Genomic DNA, 15,680 nt, shown 5'->3' with positions numbered 1-15,680 from the left:
TTTAGGCAAGGTACATAAAGAGAGAGAGAGAGGGAGCCAGTCAAGGTAGCCTTCTTTCTTCAGCTTATTCTCCAACAAGATTGCCTTCCAAACAAGCAGGTTCACAACTTAAGTCTTTTTTCCTGTCATGTGATTGCCTTTTTGTCTCCCAGCTTTTTATTAATTAAAGGCTTTGCAGTTCAACACAAACAAACAACTCCCTTTCAAGTACCATGTAGGTCTTGTTTACAGTTTCAAGGTGAACTTATGACCTTTTAAAAAAAATCCCAGGTTAGCATCCAGATGACCAGATTATGCCAGGTCCTTCCATTTTGTAAAATAAAACTTCAGTCTTGAGAGATATGATTCTAACAAAGGGAACTAGTGAACCAGATGGGTTTTTACAATAGATGGTAGTTTCATGTTATCATTAACTGAGACTAGCTTTATAATCCAGATTTTAAAAAAATAATTCCACCAGCACCCATGGTGGGGTTTTAACCACTGTCCCCAAAACATTTGCCTGGTCCAGTGACATTACCACTAGACCACAATCCACCTGCATCTTACTGATGGCACTTAAATGATACCCAAACGGAAAATGATCCCAGCCTCTGGATGCCAGCATTTAGTAGGATGATGCCATCACTCAGTCATTTCTCGTATGTTTCAGACAAGGGGTTCAAGATTGGAACCATTGAGGATTTGGGCTATAACGGACCAAGGGAATACTCATTTCAGTGTTTTCTCTGTGCTAAGATTGCTGATCACAGTTAGCATGGCCGTCCAAATGGCCTCGCCATTTGGGGTTGGTTGTGGGGGCGAGGGGATGGGGGAGGGAGTGGTGGTGGTGAGCGGAGAACAACCAGGTTTCTTGTTCCTTATTGCAAACCATTATCCCCACTGATAAGTTCACATGTGCAAGTACTAGAGAAGGACAGGTTCAGGCTTAGCAGTGATGTCCCATCTCCCAGTATGTGCAGTTTGCAAACATTTGCAAAACTGGACCTGACCTCTTTCAGGAGTATAGAGGAGCAAATTGGAGAGGAGAAAATCACATCTACTAATTGTGTATATGAACAAACACAATGTCACTCAAATACTAATTACTCAAATTATTTACAGTCCAAAAGAACAAGCTGTGTGAACTCCTTTTATAATTTTCTTTCCACAAAGGATATTTGAACTTATAACACTTTTGTAAAAAAAGTTTTTCACACTGTTTTCTCAGACGAGCAAACAGAAGTTAAGTTTGACTGCATCTTGCAAATTTTATTAGAAAAAGCCAGTGTTGTTGTGGACATTGTGCCAAACTTTTGATCATCTGTTATAATATTAAGTTACAAAGGATTGCAATACAATGCACAGAACACGTTTTGATGAATGGATTCAACAGTTTTCAATGAGGGAACCCTAAGCATTTTGAGCCAAGTCACTACAGACCAAGTGCTGGAGTTTTCAAACAAAGCTCAAACAGAGCATTCAAGGTTATCTTACCTGGAATTAAAATGCATTGTCCGGCTCATCTTCGTTAAAGGAAAGTGCATCATTTTTTATCAATTACGACTTTATACTTTCCTCAGTTGGAACGCATAATACTATTCATTAACAAGCATAGAGTTAGGCCTAATCACATCCATTCGACTGCTTCACAATCAGAAAATGAGCCACATGGGGAAGTGCAACTTGAGCTGCTCCCAGTCACTCCCTTTGATAGCTTTCAGCTGCAGTTACAGACTTAAATTCAAAACAGCAGACTGACCAGTAAATTTTCAATCCACCCTTGTGTATAAATGCATTGCTGTTTAACCACTAATAATGTATTTACGTTCTGATTTTTTTTTTGGTCAGCAAAGCTGGGTCTTCAACTTAGAAATAATGATTTAAACAAAAATACATCATCAGCCAATGAACTGACACTTCTGTCTGCTTGAGACATCTGTGTTAATTGAACCAATGTGGCTTCTTCTGGGAGTACAGTCTCACCCCCTGACCAGCAAGCTAACATTTTCCTCGGGTCCTTTTACTTCGACTGAAACAAAGTTAGTCTTTGTAACCAGAACCTGTTGCTGCTTTGTGAGCCAAAACACACTGTCATTAGAGAAAGAAAAGAGCAAAAAAGAAACTTCCTCTTTACCGAATAAATGGTAAGAAAAAAAATGAAACATAAAATATAAATACATTCTGCTCCAAAGGGAAAGGGAAAAAAATAGATTATTTTTGTAACTGGTACAACTCAATTTGTTTGAAATTATTTGAAGCAACTTTCAAAGTAGCTTTCTGTGCTGATTTTCTCCCCTGACTTCACCGCCATAAGCAACAATACCAACTATTGGTAAGTTAGTCTTTTTATACCCCAGCCATTTGTCTACCTCAAAACAATTCACACAATTGCTTTGTTTTTGAAGTGCAGTGACTATGTAGGTGCATGCTGCAATCATTCTGCGTCATAATATCGCAGAATGTCACAATCTGGCAACCATGACACAATCTGGCAACCATCAGATAAATAGAACAGCAAAAAAAGCAGCCCACATCACTGCATTAAAAATAGGGGAGGGGGAAGCAAGACTGATTAGACAGTAAACAGGGAAATAAGAAAGCAGAGATGATGAATGAAAACAATAAAAATTAACATAAGTGAAAAAGAGAGTCAAAAAGAAAGATAAAGGCCAGAAAAAGGGTGAACTAGTAATGAGAACCACGTTTTCAACAACTTGATCAAAGGGAAAATGGCTGACCTTGCCTTAACCAAAGTTATTACCTCTTAATTAAAGAACTTCTCACAATATCATAAAACCTTTTAAAGACTGGCAGCATCACTATATACAAATGTAATCAGAGTTTTGATGCATTGATCAAAATGAAATATTTGTCAGCAGTAAATGTTTCTTTTTTAACCCGTATTTATAAATGAAAACTATTTAAATAAGATCCGTGCATGTGGAGCTGAAATTAGTGCAGTATGGCCACCCATTGCTAAACCATCCCATTTTATTTTACAATAAGTTGCAGCTGTATCAATGCATGGCTAACTCTGATTATATTTGGATCTGGTGATGTCTCAATAATCTTTTAATGGTGTTACATGATTGTAAGAGGTTTTTTAATTGTGTAAAAAAATCATTTAAACATTTTATATTCAAAAATACTGGACTTGCTAAGAAAAAAATAATTTTAATTGGCAATTTAATTTCCTGTTGTTAATTGTAAACTAAAGTATTGCACATAGAATTTTTAAATATAGCAGTAACAACCTTTATTACATAGGCAGCAGTTAGTGTAGCACAAGACAAAAGGTATCAGTTACTATTTATCGGTGGGGTACACAACAGCTAAAGCTATTTCTTGAGAAATAGTTTGGACTTAAAATGAATGCTGAAACACAAAATGAATAGGAAAATAATCCATGACTTGAACAAATTAGCTCTAGTTTCCCCTTATTATATTCAGTGATTTCTACATCACTAATAGTATGAATTGATATAAAGACTGCAATTACTTTAAAGTGTAGCTTTAATACAATGTCTCTGTTTGAATCATGTTATTTAACAGCATGAATATCCTGATGATGCTTATATGAAGAAGTGGGCAAAAGCATTTACATATTTATCACTTGCTTAATGGCAGTGCAGAAGTGGAGTTGAAATATTCAATTCTGCATTTAAACAAAATAATGAACTGTGAATTACAAACAGTCTCCACTACTAAGAGCAGAGTAACAGTGGGAACATGGGGGCAGACAGTGGTAACTGGACTAATAATCCAGATATCCAGTTGGGTTAATGCTCTGAGGGCATGGGTGCAGCTCCAACCATGGTAGCTGGTGGAATTTAAATTTAATTAATACAATCTGGAATTGAAAGTTAGTCTCAGTAATGGTGACCACAAAATTATCATTGGTTGTTGTAAAAACCCATCTGGTTCACTTTGGCCTTGGGAATGAAATCTACGGTCCTCAGCGTGTCTGGCCTACATGTGACTGCAGATCCACAGCAATGTGGTTGACTGCTCTCTGAAGTGACCTTGCAAGTCACTCAGTTCAAGGACAATTAGGAACAGACAACATCCCTAATTATTGGCGATGTCCAAAACCCATGAAAGAATTTTTAAAAAGTCTATCCACCATCTACTACTGATGGACATTAGTACTAAATGCCACAATATGGGCAAGCTTCAGTCTTCGTGTTCAGTTTGACCTGAAAAAGGTCACTGAGGACCGGAAACACAACCTAATTTCTCTTAATGCAAGATTTTGAAACAAAATCCTCTATTATTTTTTACAAACACGAGATACCAATGATATAAACAATGTCAAAGGCTTCATTGCATCAATTGTGCTGATGCCACTGTGACTTTAATGGTACTGCTCCTCTCCCTTTTCAAAAAATAAGTTACGCAAACACTTCTCATGAAGTAACTGCTTTTGACATCTCTGACGCTAACCTTTAACCCTTCACCTGTGTCTGGGTGTTTGGATCTTTCCACATGAGGGCAAGGTAACTTTTTATTATTGCCATGTCCAACCTAGTTAAATAAAATGTAAACTGAGTGATGCACATACAATTATACACTATACAACACAGTAACAAAATGAAATTACTTCTGGAAACATTTTCAGTTACAGCTCTCCCACAGAGCATCGCCCTTTGGTTATGGCTGGCCCGCGAATGAACTAAATAGATACCACTGAAAACCAAATGCTGAAAATGTGATCAATTTTATATTAGGGTGATACATTGAATAGCAAATGTACTGATGGACTACTGTAGTTTGTCACAATGTAACATAGGCATCATTTTGTACAGAAAAATCTTATTTTTCAGAAAATTTTGTGACCTATATAGCTCTGTTTGGTGTAAGGGAATCCACTCTCCAAATTTTAATTCTAAAGCCACCAAGGCTTCTTTTGTTTCAACACTGGGGAATTGTACTACTGTGAGCCAACTGGCTGGAATCCATGTGAATATAACTGCAGCTGTTCACCCACAAATGTACATCAGTTAAAAGCTTCTTAACCCTTTCAGAACTAGAATGGTTGTATGTACTGTTGCTGCACTGTGAAAGGATTCTGCACCATGTCAGAAATGTGAGATCTTAAAATATGTGAAATATTTCAAGAATATTCCTAATATTGACAGTATTCAGAAAAATAACTCATGATTGTGTTCAATACTAATTGCAATCCAAATCAGTGATGACCCTGGTGATTTCTATGGTAGAAATAGCCACTTCACCCTATTGATGCCAAGCAGTATTATGCCTAATTACAGCACATTAAAGAGTTGAAAAACAAAGGTACATCAGTATTTCTTTATGCAACATTAAAATTCCGTTTAATAGTTTTGCACAACACAACATCCTGACTTGGAACTATGGGAGGAACCATCCCAGATTTGCACTAAGTGCAGTAGCAGATGTGAAAAATGATGTTTTACCCGCTGGCTGCAATGGCAGTTTTTCGCACTATTTCGTCCTTTTCCTGGTGCATCCCACCTCGCTGCCACGATGTGACCTCAGTGCTTCCTCACTCTGGGCGCCATATTCAAAGCGCACCAGAGACCAGCCAACCTCATGGGCTGAATTTTACATCTTACAGGTGGGCACACACCAGACCTGATCAGGCGTAAAATCATGCGAGAAGACATAGGGTGAGCGTCCCGATGTCATTGCGCACTCGCGTGATATTTTGCTCAGCTGGTGCACGCAAAAGTCAGAGGTGCGCCCACTGACGATTAAGAGGGCAATTAAGATCATTAACGGCATAATTGTCTCCAATTTTTTGTAGCCGGTCCAACCTTACAGGTGAATCGGCCAGGCAGCCTTTCTTTGCATTTTTCAACAAACCTCATCCAAGGGTGGGATGATATTTCAGTTATGAATAAAACAAAAATAAAAATCTGTGGTGAACATTTTAATCAGCTATATTTTCATGTGCCTGATTGTGATGCATGGACTTTTTTTATGCCGGTTTTGAAAGCTTTATTTAATCATTTGAAGGTCTGCAGCTCCCTGAGGCAGCCGTCTGCCTTCAGGGAGCTCTCTCACAATGCTCACCTGCGCCCGTTGTGATGTCATCAACCACCCTCTTGCCCGCAGCAGCGCTGAGCTTTTTATCACGTGTTTCATGCAGGCTGGCCATTAATTGAGCCAGGGCCAATCATGGTCGCTAGCCCATTTCCTGACCACTCTCGGGCCCGCTGATTACACGCACCCACTAAAGGTAAAATTCAGGCCCATGTCTACAGACCAGGACTGCTCCAGACAACAGATGGCTCTGAAAGCAAAGGTGACAGCAGCCTCTCTGGGACACCTGCTGGATCGTCTATCTCTGCTCTGGCTGCAGGAGGTCCACCAGAGTCACCAATCCAGGCTGGGAGGCAGTGGCAGCAGCGATCAGTGACAATGGAGCACATAGTAGGTCAGCAATCCAGCACAGGAAGAGGATGAATGTTCTCATATATTCTGCCAGAATAAGTCAAACACTTCATCACTCTCAAATATAATACTCAGAAACCCATCACACATCCACAGGGATCTCACACCTCAAGGGAAACACTACTAATTCTCACACACACTCTCACATCTCCATCAGGCTCATATCCTCTGGAGCTCGTGTCCTCGTCCATGGCTCTGCTCACCACAAGACATTCCACGCAGTGCCATGTGTCCTGCTCACTTTTCATATGTTTTATGCAGGAGAAGCTGGCTCATAACAGCAGGAAGAACACCCAGACCAGGGGTGGAGTGGCCGACATTAAGCCACTCGCTTACTATGAAGCGTGTGCCATCACGCTGACTGGTGAGGATGTGGACCATGCCTGCTGCAACAGTGAGATCCTGTGAGGATCTTGTACCACATCCACCCTCTCTCAACACAACTGTGAGTGCTCTCTCTCCTGTTTTTGACTCTGCTGCAATGCACTAATTATCTCTACTTTGGTTCACAGGGAAATCTGCCAAGCAACTAACACCCTCAGCCAGCCAATCCCTCAGCTCCATTCAGGTCCTCACCTCCAGAGAAGAGGACTTCTCCACCATTGAAGAGAGGAAATAAGCAGGCTGGAAGACCCATCACAATGTTTACCCACAACCACCACCACCGCAGACAAACACTTCGGTGGGACTTAGATCTAGAGCAGGTTCGGATTCACAATCTGGTGATCACCACACAGACACGTGTCTGTAGCAGGAGGCAGGTTCAGCTGAGCTCCCCAACGCTCTGAGGACTGCTGGGGAAGAGGCATCTGTGAGGTCCAAGTCAGATGACGAGCCTTTGGATTCAGCCTTCCACCTCATCCTGCAGAGTCAACAGAAGGCAGGGGAATATCACACAGAGATTTTGGAAGCACTCAACAGAATGGTACGCAAGTGCACCTGCCTACTCTTTGAAGATGTGGTGCCCACATGTGCGCCCATGGAGGTCTCCATGGGAAGGATGACGGACGCCATGGAGACCCTGGTCCAGCAGAATGTGGAGATGCATGCAGATCTGCACTCCATCGCAGTAGCCATGGGTGAGTTCCTGCAGTGGCGATGTGAGAGGGAAACAGTGCACCTCGATGTCCATCCAGGTGTTCCTTCCCCTCAAGGAGTCAGGCTGGGGCCTCTGGGCACTTGAAGGGAGAAGTAGCGGCAGCTGGACACCACCTGATCACCCACTCAGGAATCTCAGAGGCTGTCTGCTCCCTCTGATTTCCCTTTGTCTGTGCTCCCCTCAACCTCACCCTCTGTCACCGCAGAGGGAGCAACTGGCCCACAGGAGGGCAACCAAAGCAAGCCCTCAAGGTCTCAGTTCTCCAGAAATGATGTCAAAGTCATCAGAGGCAACAGGGCCAACCATTGCACAGGCTGTCTCCACACCTGCTGCAGATGTCGGGGCAGCACCTAGAAGTAGTGGCCTAGAAAAGTTAAGAAATTCTGATCACAAGTGGTTACATGGTTGAACACATTTTGTCACTTTATACTCTGAAAGTATATTCACTTTCATTGAATAATGGGTAATGTTAGCTTTCAGCTTCATTTACAGGCTTCGTGAGTGCTCCCCCTGCATCCACCCCCCCCCCCCCCCCCCCCACCCCCCCCCCCACACACACACACACACACACACACACACACACACACAATCTGTTCAGCTGCCTGCAACTGGACTATGTGTGATCCCGGAGGGTAAGTGTGTGTGTGTGTTGCCGGGTCTTTTAGAGCCTTGTGCAAGCATTTCCCACGCATGCGGAGCCTTCAGCCATCACACTCATCTCACTGTCCTGAGCACTTTCAATGCTGCCTGCTGGGTTTCTCTCTCAGTTGGCCATCTGAGCTAACCTGCATCTCCGCCCACCCACTGATCACACTCCCAATTAACCTGTGCCCATCCAACATGTGGCTCCACTCACTTTTGATTTGAAAATCATGGTCATAGTCAAGTTTTTCATAAGCTCCCCCATCCTTTCCTCTCCCCCAGTCACCCACGTCCTTTCCTCCATCACAGTGGCCCCCTGGCATCAGCCCCACCTCCCCACTGTTATCCTTCAGCCCAAACCCTTGTCATTCTTGGATGTCCAGATGAACATGCACATTCCCTACCTTCCTGAAAATTCCACCCCCATCCACATTGACCTCCTCGACCTCCTCCCTCCCACCCTCAGGGTCCATGTTTGCCTCTATGTCTTCACAAACCACCCACGCCGTGCCTTCTGCCAGCACTAATGCACCCTCACCCTCCCACTCTACCACACCCACATCTGCCCCCCTCACACTCACCATTCCATCCTACCACACCCACATTCAATTCACTGCCCAGGAGGCAGTCATTGACTCCACATGTTCCTTGCACATTCACCTCGACCTTCCAACCCCCTCTTACTCCTTCCTCCACCCTTAATCCCTCCCCCTACTGTACTCCGTCTCCCCTCCAAAGATCCTCCTATCCCCCTGAACCCCTTCCTCCCCCCATACTCTCTACGCCCTTGAACTCCCCCCTTGCCCCAGACACCTTCCCCATTCCGAACTCGTTCCCTTACACCTACCTCCCCACTTGCACCATTCTCCCCCGTTGCATCCTCCTCCCCTAGACATTCTCCTTCCCCCTCCCAAACTCACCTTCCGACACCTTCACCCCCACTCCCCTTGCTCACACCCTCGACATGCTTCCCCCCCCCCAACACCTTAACCCCCCTCTCCGAATCTCACCCTCAACACATTTGCACTCCCCCTTCCAACCTCCAACCTCACCCTCCCTGGTACACCTTCCTCTCTCAATCAGACCTAGACCTTCCTCTCCCCCCACACCACCTTCGGCGATGATCCGTACCAGCCCATGGCAAAGTCCATGAAGTTCTGAAGCACCAGCGAAGTCAAGGTTGCCGCATGGAAACCTCCCACCTTCCGACAGCTGCTTCCCAGCATATCCATGTGCATGAGGATCCACACAGCATGCGACACACATGTTTCTCCAGGGTCCGATAACCGTAGGGCCCCAGCAGCTTCTTCACCTCGGACATCCTTGATCTGAGCAAGGCCCTAAAGATAAGTTTTGACTTCTGTACATCACGTTTGTCCAGATGTGTTCTGGACCAGCGTGTTTTCCCGCTGGCATAATGGTAAATCAGGTGTGGGGCACGATTCCAGTCAGCCTTATTCTGCATTCCATTAGCTGATCGGGTTCACTCTGGCCTCCAGGGGGATTCGTGATCCGCAACGCCATTGGATGATCCCGCTATGATTTCACGCTGGCGTGAAGGCAATTTCTGCACCTACCACCGAATTTTCCACCCTTACCCGCCATGACACCTGCTGCCAACGGGAGCGGAAAATTCCAGCCTATATTTCTGTTCACTATTTCTACATCAAAATCCTGGAACTCCCTCCGGAATACTGCTGTGGGTGTATTCACACCACATAGACTGCAGTGGTTCAAGTAGATGGCTCACCATCACCTTTTCATGGGCAATGCACTATAAATGCTGGCCTAGCCAATGACACTCAAGTCCCACGAAAGAATAAAAATACTGTCCTTATTTCTAAAATAGTGTTACTAGGTTTTTCTTGTGCCGGTTCAAAGGGACAATATTCAAAGAGTTAATTGCAAATGTCTAATATTCCATACCTGAAAAATGATTTACACAGGCAATATGTACTGACAACTAATATTTGGATGACTTTTTCAGCCAAGCAGTTTGTTAAAGGCTTTTCATGTGTTGTCTACACTATTCAGCACAACCTATAATCAAATCTGCACAACATACTGTCAAAAGTAGCGACATAACCGTTTCAAAAAACTTAAGTAAATGCATTTCTGCTCCCAGCACAAAATTTCTGCCAGACTTGCAATGTTTTTCCACAATATTTTGAACTGGACAATAATACCAACAATATAGTAAGTAAACAGGAATATTTGGCTAAATTTTTAAATAGTTGGAAAGTAAATTTGCAATTGTGCACTTGTGCAACATTCCTAATGTCAACTCATATCATCTATATTTTCAGCAGCCACCTCTGTACTGTCAGCATCCAAATTCCATCAATCCGAATGTAATGCACCTAAATTCAATTGAAATGGTGGAACAGTGCAAATGTCCAAGCAATTTGAATTTCCTCATGATCACCAATAATTCAGAAAATCCCTTCTGATATTCTTGTTTGACACCAAAGCTTTATTTACTATATGTAGAAAACAATAACTTTTAAAAATGAAGAGCAAACTTCCAGTTAATTGCTGAAAGGATAACACAACAAGCTTTCTGTCAGGGACTTCCAATCCCGGTTTCTTTAGAAATTCTAAGTGTACCTTCAATCCAACTCCTTCCTCATAGCACTGGATCAGCGGGGGAAGACATGTCACACTCTCTTTTTATGGCACTAGCTGTCGTATTCTGCTAAGTGTTCATTAGCGCTGAAAGGGTGAAGGGGTAGGTAAGGGGGTAGGGTGGCAGATGGGTAGGATGGTAGGGTGGCAGGTGGGTAGGATGGTAGGTAGGCAGTGAACCACAGAAACATTTGGCCTCCAGCTATTCTGTTTCCTGGACCCTGACAGATTAACTGTGTCTGAGTTTTCAAGGCCATCTTAGAAAATCCTTCCCCTCTCAACGCCTATTTCCAGGGCATCATGAATCATATGGGCCTTGTATCCAGGTAGAAATGTTGATTAGCTATCCTTGAGAGCCCAATGCTCTTTCAGCTTGGAACTAAATGGACAGTTTAAAGCACAACTGTTTACAATCTGACATTCTCAACACTCTTCTGAGACTTAGGAGACCCACAGTCTATCCACTCTTAGGACACAGGCTGCTGTCCCCAAGCATAAATATGTTACACCTTCTTCCTAATAAAAAAAATGACCTCCTTTAATCTCTAACAATCAAACTACCAAGGCTAGCTGTTGGGCAGATTTCTGAACAGGTTATGTGACCTGCTTCATTTATCTTAAATTCAAGACACGGTCCCAAAACACAAAAATCTCATAAACCTCATAATTGTAAGATTACATAAAACAAATTTGTGACCTACATTGAAGAGCCGAGCAGCCTACTCCTGCTCCTAACTTGTATGTTCGTAGTCAATCAAGCTACCAAACCTGAGATTGAATTTTACGCCAATACAAAAAAGAGACTTAGTAATTGTGTATGATTTTCATTTTGCAACACAGTATCCAAATTGGTGTACATTTTGCAATATACGACCACAGCTCCCTAAGCTAATTCAACATTACACCACCTCCCCATCCCGTGCCAGCAGTAGACCATCGTACAACACTGGAACTTTGCCCATTACCTAATAAAGGAATCAAAGCATACAGCCAACCAGAATTCCCAAACCCCCATAAAGCATTAAAAAACCAAGCATAAGACCGCCCTTGATATATATTCAGGACTGGATCTTAAAAAAAGAATTCTGAAAAGTTGTGTTATGTAATATTAAATGCAAAGCAGTAACAATTGCATAAATCTTCTTCAAAGGCTTTGTGAAATTTGCATGTAAGGAATGAACTGCTGAGTGCTGGTCAATATATGCCATCATATTTATGATACTCAGTTCTCTGTTGACCTGGATTCAATTTTATACAAGGTATTTATTTTTTTTTAGATAAAGATGCTTTCTCATAAATAACAATACTGTGAAGTACAGTATTATTCTGTATTATTTTTAAATGCTCAATAAAGCATTTATGAAAACCAATTATGTTTTATATTTACCACTATGTAAAATCAAACTCTACTTGGGAGCAATACTTGAAAAATGTGAAAGATACACATTCCATCCTGCACATTTCTGCTTGACGTTAGAGATCCACCAGTTAAAAATAACTTTCTTCATTTCATTTTAATGGACACTTTATGAAAATTTGTTAGATTTTTTTTAATTGATTTGTAAATGAGAAAGGTCCAATATATCATGTACCACCTTCAGCACAATTACATCATTTTTTGCACTTATGGTGTCACATTGGTATATTTTGATGAAATTTGTGCCCTTATCAAGCATTAAAAACTCTTGAAAGATACTTTTGAGTGAAACTGGATAGCCCCCAAATACAGGGACTGGGATTGCAATGCTTGATTAATCCACACCAATTGACTGCAAAGCTGGCCAACTTTGTACTGAATGGTCTTTGCTTTCTATCCGTGTTAACCACGCTGTTCATTGGCTGGATGAATCAGCAAGGTGCCAATACCATGGGCTCCAGGGTTTGATGGCAGGGGGTAAGGGGCAGTTAAATCCATTGCTAGACACTGCCTCCACTGCAATTATAACAGCTGTGGTGTTGTCAGTGGGCAGCCAGCCGATGGACTAATTTGAGGCCCTTGAGGATCTCATGCCACCACAGCCAGCATTTAAATTATGTAGGGAGAGGCCCATGCCAAGCAGCCAGCCCAACAGGTTTCCTTGGGTGGCCTGGTGGTGGGAAGGGAGTGGGGTGGTGTCCTTCCTTAACTGGTCCCAATGGGCCAATCAAGTTGTAATCTCCCCAGGTTGTCCTCCCCCTAAGGCCTCTCAAATCTCACCCCTCACCCTCCTTGCCAATCCCTGAACAAAGTTCAGGTCCAGCTCTCATCCGCCTCCTCATTGCCTGAGTCCAGTACTGACGGTTGCCACCGCTTTCACTGGCGCTACCAATATATCGAGAGCCACCGGCCTCTGATTGGCACCGTCCCTGAGGGGCAGAAATTCTGCCTCCAGTATATTAATGCCCAAAATGACTTCAGGCAGGCATTCTACTCCTGGGTGGGCTCCCTTGCTCCACTAACTGACCTTTTAAGCCAGCAGGGTGTGGGGAGGGGGCAGGGGTCATGATGCCCTGATGAATTCAGACCCATGAGTGGCCAGCACCACTTAAAGCTAGCCTACACTGCTTAAAACTAGCTACGCATTTTAAAGGGGAAGGTGCTTTGTGGCTGGAGCAGATGCTGGGAGTCGTAACTGAACAGAATCTGACCTGAGAAAGAGTGAGGAATAACACAACTAGCAAGAGAGCATGTTCCAAGGTATTCAGATGGATCACTGGAGGCCTTGGTGAAGTAAGCAGGAAGGAAGAGAGATGTCCTGCATATCCAAGGCGGTGGGGCAGAACCTGCAGATAGTTGCTCAGATAGCAGTGGGATCAGATATCATGGAGGTCAGTACCAGGAATGAATTCTGAGGATCTGGATGCAAGATGTTTAATGACCTCCAATGAGTAGTCAAGATTAGTGAGTGACATCTCCAAATTCTAGCAACTGCACCACCCGTGTCAGCCACTGTTCAAATCATCATAAACACCTACGAATAATTTGCATCAATCAGGAGTCATGTCGAACATTCAAGTGTTTCACCTCACCCTCACACACTGAGCACTGTTGCAAGCCTCACATCGAAATTTTACAGCTTGCACACATTCCCAATTATTCACCTATGACAGGCACATCAGGCCAAACAGAACGTATGGAACTTGCTGATGCAATGCCCCCTCTGTTGCAGGACAAGGTGGTGCACAACAGCAGGTGACAGCAGCTAACCGATTGAGGACAGGCACACCTTTATGACCTAACACTCACAGAGGCGAGAGTGCTGGCTATTATTGGGATGGCCATTGTTGAGGCTATAGCCAACAATAGGGCTGAAACTATCGATAATGACAGTATCCTCAGACTACTTCTTCTCAGATCTCACTTGCTCCTGATCTCACATGCTCTTCTGATTCATGAGCTGTGTAAGCATGTGCTCACTCCTCCTGCTGCTCTCCAGCAATCAGAATGAAATGTAGGTAGTTCTCATCAGGTAGGGAGACTCACTGTGCATGGCAAACTGAGAGTTGCTGAAAATATCTCCATTTATAGCCTGCAAAAAGTCAGAAAAATAGAATTTTATTGCCACAGTTACCTTCACATGACCATACACACATGGTTCTTGCCTGGCTCTGATGTTGTGGTTGTGACTGCAACTGGAGCAAATTTCAGTGAGAATATTAAAATGCATATATCATTGTTCTTTGCTGAAATTCAGGTAGGCGAATAGGTCCCTGAACAACCTGGGTAGACATGGTGTCTTTTTGAGAGCCCTCCAGCCCCTGCTCCTCCTTCCTTCAGCAGCTTGTCCTGCTCTGTGTGACCTCTGCTCATTCTTCCAGTCATGCTTTATTCTTAGGGGCATTACTATCGATCCAGCCATGTTTGGGAGCAACTGGTTTATACAGATCAAGTCAGAAAGAAGTCCTTCAGCATCTGCCACACCACTCCCTGTGGACTTTTGCAACTTGAAACAATATAGAAAGCATCAAACACTTATAGAATTGTAGCAACAGCCAGAAGAAATCAACCAGCAGCTATCCTATAAGCAGTTGACAATCCCTTTAAATAGTGTGGGTGGGCTGTCCTTCCTGCTGCTGATCATGTGTTCAGCTAGTGTAAGATTAAGAGAGGACATTGGCTAAACAAGCTCCAAATTGGCACCATGGATGATAAATTAGCTCCGTGCACTGATTGATGTCATGATCTGCCTTTTCTGCATGGGTCTGGTGGACAATCACTAAACGTGCGCTAACTTCTCTACCAATATGGCATGTGGTGTGATTCACCACACAAGTATGCGTGTGTACGGGCACCACGGATGCAAAAAAATGATGTTAATGAGCCCAATTTCTTGCTCTGCATTACAGAATGCTGTGCCTTTTTGAAAAGGAATTAACTATGTCTCTAATAGTCAAGCACTGACAAATGCCCCATAATGACGCTGAGAGGCCCAATCTAATTTGAGGGCTGGGCCTCATTTACATAGGACTAGCAGGCTGCAGACAGAGCACAGGAACTCCAGGAAAACGCACTGGCTCCAGGCTGCTGAAATATCGCCTTCCCCTGACTTCTGTTGATAGGCCTGACTGATCATTCAGAACTGGTTACTTTCATGACCTTGGAAACACAAAAATTAACATTATATAATGAAGGCCATTTGGCCCATTATATCAGTACCAGCTCTTTGTTAAACTAATCCAAAGTTAAGCCCACAGCTTTGCATGTCTCTTAAGTTCTGTATTTTTTTTCTGCATCAAACGATTCTCCATTTTTCCCTTGAAAGAAGCATTATTGGTCTCTATCTCAGTGTAACAGTTTGTCATTGTCAGTTCTCCAGGCATTTTCCTCACTTCTAATTTGTACACTTCCTGTCTTGCCAGACATAATTTGCTGCTGTTTCAGTCAGAAACAATCAATCAAAAGCTTGTAATGGGACAC

The 15,680-nt window shown here is 43.2% G+C and overlaps 1 protein-coding gene across 5 annotated transcripts in view; it reads right to left on the bottom strand.

Annotated features, from left to right (window-relative positions):
• The window catches only part of LOC121282181 (neuron navigator 1-like), a 589,054-nt gene that overhangs the window by 299,905 nt on the left and 273,469 nt on the right, over positions 1-15,680 (bottom strand). The window contains exon 1 of one of the 5 annotated variants that reach the window (XM_041195738.1): positions 1,477-1,575. The exons of the other annotated variants lie outside the window; for them this stretch is intronic. Within the exon in view, the coding sequence (XP_041051672.1) occupies positions 1,477-1,529 (53 nt within the window). The 5' untranslated portion in view covers positions 1,530-1,575. Of the gene's footprint in view, positions 1-1,476; positions 1,576-15,680 lie in introns of those variants that run through there. 5 annotated transcript variants of the gene reach the window in all.

The sequence above is a fragment of the Carcharodon carcharias genome, chromosome 9 (genome assembly GCF_017639515.1).
Source record: "Carcharodon carcharias isolate sCarCar2 chromosome 9, sCarCar2.pri, whole genome shotgun sequence".
Lineage (NCBI taxonomy): Eukaryota > Metazoa > Chordata > Chondrichthyes > Lamniformes > Lamnidae > Carcharodon > Carcharodon carcharias.
Note: the sequence above shows the minus strand (reverse complement) of the source record. Positions and strands in the feature narration are given on the sequence as shown.